The sequence below is a fragment of the Curcuma longa genome, chromosome 13, assembly GCF_044706935.1.
Source record: "Curcuma longa cultivar G26 ecotype Majalengka, Jawa Barat chromosome 13, ITB_CL_G26_1.1, whole genome shotgun sequence".
Lineage (NCBI taxonomy): Eukaryota > Viridiplantae > Streptophyta > Magnoliopsida > Zingiberales > Zingiberaceae > Curcuma > Curcuma longa.
In genome coordinates this window covers 6,481,274-6,489,221 of record NC_133873.1, presented here as the reverse complement: position 1 = coordinate 6,489,221, position 7,948 = coordinate 6,481,274, and the positions used below count along the sequence as shown (strand labels likewise).

Genomic DNA, 7,948 nt, shown 5'->3' with positions numbered 1-7,948 from the left:
TCGAGGCCGCTCCGCCGGCTGATCCGCTGGTGGAATTCGAGTTTCCGTCATGGTCCGGCGTCAGACCAGAGATCTGGTAGACCGGAGTGCCGTTTGGATTGAAGAGGCCGTAATTCATCGGACGGACCTAGTTTTTGATTTTCGTCGAAGAGGGCGACCAAGCGCATTAGGTTGGTGTTGCACCGCCACCAAGCGCATTTGGAGGACGTCGCCTAAGACGGCCTGGAGATCGGTGGCGGTCGGTGAAGGCGACGCACGCAGGATCGAGGAGGGCGTAACGCCGGAGGGGTCATCCGCGTAGGCGAAGTAGGGATAGGCGTTGACGAAGAGAGGCGCGCCGGTGCGAGCGTGGAAGGCGAGGAGGGGGCGGACGTAGGGAAGGAGGTCGAGGCGGAAGATGGCGTCGGAGAGGGCAGAGGTGACAATGACGTTCCGGTCTAGGCCGAGAGAGACGAAGGCGGAATGGAGGTTGCTCATTTCGAGGACGTGGCAGCCGGCGAGTGCGTCGTCGCGTCGGCGAGAACCTCATTCCCGACGTAACGGCGGCGATTTTGGCATCGGTGGCGGCGGCGGCGGCGGCGGCGGCGCCGGTGAGAACCTAATCTACTTATTCTAGAAGTTGTGTTTTGCTCTCTTGCATATAACTCCGTCATAATGTTTTAATTCACAGAAACACCCCAAATTAGGGGGGAAACTTAGCCTCTGTTTGGGAGGAGGTGAGGGAAAGGGAGGGAAAGGTAAGGAAGGGGAAAAAAAAAATTTATCTCTGTTTGGGATGGGGTGAGGTAGGGAGGGGAAGGGGAAAGAAGGGGAACACTTCCCCTTCTATACCCATGAATAGCCACAATTTCTTACACCCCAAATCGGGGTGTAAGGAAGGGGAAGCAAAATTACTCCCAAACATTCCAATTTTACCCATTAAACCGATCGGGGAAGAGGCCGCGATGGAGACGCCGCCGGAGCCGCTTGGTTCATCTGCCCGCCAGCGCCGCCACCAGCGGTGGTGCCCCTCCCGCAGCCGCTTGGTTCATCTGCCCGCCAGCGCCGCCGGAGGCCGCCGGAATCGAGAAGAATGATCGGGGCGGTTCATCCGGCGCCTCACCATCTGTTGACTTCTTCAACCCCGTAGCCTCGCTTGACGCCGGCTCGCTGACGAAAAGGGGGGGGCGTCACGTACCTGGGCAGTCGAGGCTGGGGCGGGGCCCGAGGGGAAGGTGTCGGGGCTAGTGGAACGACTCGACCCCGCACCGGAGTGTTCTCCGGCGCCGTCCCCGCCGTCCTCGGAGGCCTCTCCCGCCTCCGCACCCTTGATCTCAGCAGCAACGAAGGTTATTTTTGACCTTACTTCTATTCCCTTTCCTTCCCTCCCAAATAATTTTTTTTTTCTTCCCAAACAAGGTTACTCCTCTTCCCCTCCCTTCCCTTCCCTTCCCCTCCCTTCCCTTCCCTTCCCCTTCCATTAATGAACCTTCCCTCACCCCATCCAAAACTGGAGAAACTTGGGTGGAAATAATTTGGAAAAATAAGGTGTTTTTCATAAAAACTTAAACCTCAGGGAGCGATTCGAATAAATCCCTTTCAATATTCCCACCTTCTTTTGGAATCCGATCCGACTCCTTTCCGCTCCGAATCCGATGCCTTTTCTGCCCTGACGCCCTCCCCGCTTACACCCTACTGCGAAAGCATCCGTATCTGTCCTGGGACAGCGCACTCGCAAAGATCCCATGGTTAGCGTTTACAAAGGTGGGATCCACACCGATCTGATCTGCTATTGGGCGTCAAGGTGATTTAGTAAATGGAATGAGGCACTGAATCCGACTCCAAACTTGCTTTAAATAGGCTTTGTATATAAGCCCGTGGAACGCCTACCGTCGTCCACAAATCGCCCGCTTCGTTACTCCGTGAACAGAGAGAAGATCCATGGCGTCTTCCGTCTCGGCGTGGGCGAAACCGGGCGCGTGGGCGTTGGACGCCGAGGAGCAGGAGGCTTCAATGGCCAGGGAGGATGACGCCGATGCGTCGCTGCTGCAGCAGCAACCGCAGCAGGAGTTTCCCTCCCTCGCTGCTGCCGCCTCCTCCAAGACCTCCAAGAAGAAGAAGGCGCAGCCCATCTCCTTTGCGGAGTTTGCTACCGGAAAGCCCGTCACTCGCGGCACTGGCGGCCGCTCCGCAGCCTCCTCTTCGTCCAAGGGCCTCACGCCTGACGAGCTCATCCTCCTCCCTACCGGCCCGCGCGAGCGCTCCGCGGAGGAGCTTGAGCGCGCTTCCACCCGGGGTTTCGGATACTCATCATACGGCAGCGGCGGTGCCCGTAGCCGTGCTGTCTCGGGGGAGGATCCCAACCCCACCCGCTGGGGTTCGTCTAGGGGATCCGACGAGCCGGGGAAGGGCGGATTCGGCGGATCTGGAGGTGGATCGGACAGGGATCTTGGGCCGTCGCGTGCTGACGAGATCGATGACTGGGGAGCGGCGAAGAAATCCGTAGTGCCCGAGAGGAGGGAGAGGGGTGGCCCGGGAGGTTTCTTTGACTCGCAGTCCAGGGCGGACGAATCGGATAGCTGGATCTCGATGAAGAGCGTTGCACCTCCGGTGGAGGCCCGGAGGATTGGCAGCCGCGGCGGATTTGATGCGCCCAAAGAGAGGAGGGGTGGTTTTGACATGCTCAGCAAGGAGGGATCTGTTGGTGCTGGAGCCGATTCCGAAACATGGGGCAGGAAGAAGGATTTCGTCACGGATCCAGGTACATGGAAGAGGGAAACTGAAAGAAGCAGTGGGGAAAGGCGTAGGCTTGTGCTGCAGCCCCGTTCATCGCCTCTGCCCGATGGAAACACGGAACAACAAGTTCAAGGGGAGCAGGATAAGCGGCCAATGGAAAAGAGGGGCAAAGGTTCCAATCCCTTTGGAGAAGCTCGCCCACGAGAAGAAGTGTTAGCTGAGAAGGGACAGGATTGGAAGAAGATTGAAGAGCAACTGGAAACCATGAAGATCCGGGATGTTCCCTCTGAAAGTTCTTCAATTGGAAGAAAGGGATTTGGAGCAACAAATGACACTCGACGATCGCCAGAGAGCCGCTCAGATAGGGCATGGAGGAAACCGGATGCAGCTGATTCTTCTCCTGCAAGGTCTGATCTTTTACTCTTATTTGCCATGCTGTTTGGATATGATGCCTTTTCCATTATAATGATTACTCTTTTCTGGTAATTCCTTTGATTTAGTTAGCCTGTGATGAGATAAACCTTGAAATTTTATTAGATCCTAGTAGTTTATTCTAGAAACTATTGCAGTGCTGCAACATGCACTTTTACATTATAAAGCATGGGCAATGGAGATTGAGATCTACACAGGACCCAGCAACAAGATTAAAAACTGATCCAAACACTTGAAATCACTGAAATACTTGTATTTGCTTAGGGTATAAGTTTTTATCTTTCTTCTTATTGTAGTTATGCTTATCAATCTATACTTAAGTTTTTATCTTTCTTCTTATTGTAGTTATGCTTATCAATCTATACTTGATGGCTTCTTTTTAATTAGAAAACTCATATGTTCTTGCATGTGTCTGGGAGCAGAAGAGAAAATTTTGAGAAAGAGTTTTAATTAATATTTTCGTTCATAGTTGAAGGCCTAATGACAATTTAGCCAAGTAAAAAAAACCTAAAGCAGGATGATAAAAATTCAGGATAGATTTAGCAATTAACCCATGAAATTATTATCAGTTTGTACATGTTTGTCCTGTATTTGTGCCACCCATATGTGGAATGCACATAATATAGGATCCAACCAGCTATACAAGAAAAAAGGTATTCTGCACATCTATATCAAATTATGTTGCTTTTTCATATGTGAAAACAGTGTTTGATTACACCCAAAAGAAACCTTAGAAGATTTGAATCAAGATGCCTCTTAAGTGTTTTTCCTCCTCTGAACACATGCAAATGGTATGAGTCCTCAATTTTCTTCTCAAAACAACTCATAGGGCTAGGAAATGGTGTGGCTTTATCTAGTTTCATTATTTATCTCTGTTTTTTTTAACAAAAAAATATGATTTTCTTGATTTTGCACAACCACTTGATAGGTGTAAAAGACCTGTTCAGGTTTTTTATTGTGTTTCCATTAATCCTCAAGGTCTTACAAATATTTTGTTAGTTCTTATTTCTGGTATTAACTGTACAATAATCACTTGGTTGTGAGAGAAGTTATAAATCGGCATGCACATGAATCTGAAAGAGAATGTGCATGTACACATAATTAATGTCTGTGCGCCAGTAAGTCATTTTAGAGCAATCAAGGAGTTGGGTTTTTGCAGTGCGACAAGGACTTGCACTTTTGAGTTGTTGTAATACTATTTTAAAGATTTCATTGGCAATCAGCAATCTCAAAGGCCTAGGATACACCATTTATGTATTAATGCTCTAGATATCATTCAATGTAAAAGCTTAGCAACTGATTGGGGTTAACCTAGAAGCGCTTTGTTACTTCTAAATCTGTTAACTTTTGATCAGTATAAGGTACAGTCTGTTTTACATCAATGAAAAGATTTGGTAGGGGCTAATAGTATGACAATGGTATAGCTCATAATATCAATGTGTTGAGCTACATGGCAAGACAATCCTGATTATGATGATGATATAGCACCTTATCTATGTATTGTGTTCGAGTGCCTTGTTGAGCATCTGTAGATGAGGGGATAATACAATGCTTTTTTCTGATACTTGAACTCTTTTTTGTTTTCCTCTTTGCAATCATGTTTGACACCAAGACTTCTGTTGACTAAGATTTCCTATTGATCACATGTATAAATGTTCAGAATAACTGTTTGGAAGAACACACATGATCGATTGAGGCTAACATGATATGATTCTGAGTATGCAACCTCAACTTCTGTATGTGATTCTGACTTTGTGGGAACTAGCACCTAGAAGATACTTGCCACCTACTATCAATGACAATTTGGAAGATTGCTTCATGGGAGTATGTTACATATACTAAACAGCATGGTTTTTGGGGTCAATCAATATCTGTCAGCTCGTCCCAAACTTTGTTTCTGTTGCTGATTGATATGAATATCATGTCAGCATAAATATTATATTGTTCATGTTGACACGGTTTTGATGAATCGAGATACGACTTGTCTAGGTTGTTGCACGTACTAAAATGCATGGTTTCTAGGGCCAATCAGTATTGGTTCGGTGAAAAATAGTTCTCAATCTTTTTCTTGTTAGATGTTTTCCTAGCCTTTTTCTTTCCCTAGCTATTTCCTTCCTTTGTAATACACAAGGCCTAAAAAAAAGGAGGGTGGGGGTGGGGGGAGAGGAGAAGCACCATTGGTTGCCAGATTAGATGGATGGTAGATAAGATTCTCTTCCTATGATTCATTTTTCAGTTCCAATTGTTGATCACGAGGAAGAGATGGAACACTAAAAAGAGAAGGAAAGAGAAGATGGAACAATTAAAGCATTAGAAAGTAGCAAAGAGTAAATTGATGCAAGTCCATACCTATTCCAATTTAATTTGTACCAATCTAAGTCCAACTTTCAATGGTTAATTGAGATATATTTATGGACATATGGAGAAATCAATTCCAATTTGAGATGTCTTGGAAGTATTATTTAATATCTTAATTTTTTTTTAGATTGATCTCAATAGGATGCTATGCAAATTAATGCTCTCATTTGATGCACAATACTTATTTTGGTAGTAGGAAGGTGCAACTACTATTGGTGATGCTTTTTTTGTATTTAGTAAGATCTTAACTCAATTGACCTTGTAATTATAATTATAGATTTATGTTTAGAGCTAAATAAGCTAAGTAGTGAATATTTAATATTCAAATTCATTTGAGTTGATTTTGGAACACTCTGAAGTGTGCTGAATGTTGGCAAACCACGATACTAAAATTGTAGCATTCCAACTGGAAGTTGAAACTCTAGCACAGAATGATTTGCTAAAAAAGTTGAATTGTTCATCTGTGACCTTCCTCAAATGTCACAGGTAGAGATTCAGGCTCATTGATTGAAATATCTCACCAAGGCCATTAACATAGAAAATTTATGAACATTGACTTGAAACTAGTTGTAGCAACATTCTTCCTATGCATCAAGAGGAAGAAGGGCACCTGACCTTCATCAAAGATATTATCCAAGCAATTGGCTGCTTAAGTTGGTTGTAGTAATTATTTTATTTATTTGTAACTTTATTATTTCAATTATTTGTAGTCTCATATTAAGTTATAATTTATCAGTAGATTTCAATGTGTTGAATTTAACGTTATCTGTAACTATATTTTGTGCATACACTACTGTATACTTGTATTTATGTTTTAGATATGACAATGTGCTAAACAGTATTGTGAAACATTCCCACCACCTCTCTTATTCATTCATCTTCCTGTTTCTTCATTTGGGATTGAACAAGCTTCTCAGTCTTCTTTGAGTGGAGACTCCCTTTTGAGTCCTTTGACAAGCCTATGGTTCACATACAGTATCTAACACCAAGACAAGGAAATATATTTAATCCCTAAACATCAATGTTATGCATTTCAATTATGTTATTTCCAAAGAATATGTGTTCCATTTGGCTAAAACAATTCAGATTTGCAAAATTTAGTCATTCTAGAAATCTCTACTCTAATAAATGTTCTACTGCACAACCTTTGTCATGTTTGCCAGTAGGCATGCATCTCGTGAAGCCCCTTGGATTGTGCTGATCAATCAGTTGCTACTCCAGTATTGTGGATTCAATTTCAGCCTCCTTCTATCCGTTTTCTGGTTGATTTTTTATTCATATTATAACTACTGTTAATTGAGGTTTATCTAGGGGATCGTAGTTTAGCTACTTGTCTTGTGCGTTGGCCATTGCACCTAGCATATATGCTAATATGCACTTTTGTTATATCAGTGGCTTAAAATTCCATTTTTAAAGTGTCTCTATACTTTGTTCAATCACACACATATATATCTATTGATCATTCTTTGCAGGGAAGGCAAGGAGGATAACAGTGACAATTGAAAAATGAATTTCACACATTGGCTTTGCGAGGTTAGAATCATACGAGGGGCTATCTCATTTTTGGTCTTTGAAAACGAACTGTGGTCGAAAGTTTCACAAGGCAAAGTTATTTTTTTCTTTTCTTCTCTTTTCTAGTTGAGTTTCTTAGTACTTTATTGATTGTAACGGAGTAATCATCGACAACATACACCAACATTTTCTGTTTCTGTATGTTCTCTAGACTCCATATTTAGGAGGAATTTTGCTTTCTATTTATTGCTATTATGTTGACATAATTTTGACAATGCCAACTTTGTTTAATTTTGAATTGCAGTACAATATTGACATTTGCAATAAGGATGATGTCGTGAATTTAGTTTAACTGAAATGTATTTCGGCTCGAATGGAGTTCATTTGAAATGTATTGCAGCTAGAAGCTTTTGGATTGAGGACTATTTCGTTTACTTTGTCATGATTCAACTTTTGCATTAGAATTTTGGTTTAGTTCTTACAAGTAAATAGTTGTATAGTAGCAATTTGTATCTTTGTTTCTAGTTGACTTTGAGTCAACTAATGGTGAAGGCAAATAGAGTTTAGGATTTAAAATATAATGTTTAGGTTAAATTAAGTGAAAATTTTAAAAAATTAATCTTAAGTTTTCATGGATTATTCATATATAAGTGTGTAGTATATCATTGTTATATATATATAATGATATACTGTGCGACGAGGAATGCACGACTCGTGCGTGACCGCCGACCCCCGCCCACTCGTCGATCCACCATCATTGTTGTCGCCCTCGTCGTGTTGTCTGGTTATTGTCGGCTGTCGCCTCAGGCGTGATTGACATGTCGCTTGCCGATGCTTCGTCCTGTGTCAGATTCTGGTCGGATTGTGGTTGTAATTCGGCGTAATTTGGTCGGAAACAACTAAATCACACGTCCGGCAGTGGCGCGGCCAC

General features: G+C 43.5%; 1 protein-coding gene across 1 annotated transcript; it reads left to right on the top strand.

Moving 5' to 3' along the window:
- The first annotated feature begins 1,871 nt into the window (after window positions 1–1,871).
- Window positions 1,872–7,292, top strand: LOC141844420 (eukaryotic translation initiation factor 4B3-like). Its single transcript, XM_074732479.1, has 2 exons — window positions 1,872–3,122; window positions 6,978–7,292. Exons 1-2 carry the CDS (start codon window positions 1,921–1,923, stop codon window positions 7,006–7,008), a joined length of 1,233 nt encoding a protein of 410 aa, XP_074588580.1. The 5' UTR covers window positions 1,872–1,920; the 3' UTR covers window positions 7,009–7,292.
- The last annotated feature ends 656 nt before the right edge of the window (window positions 7,293–7,948 follow it).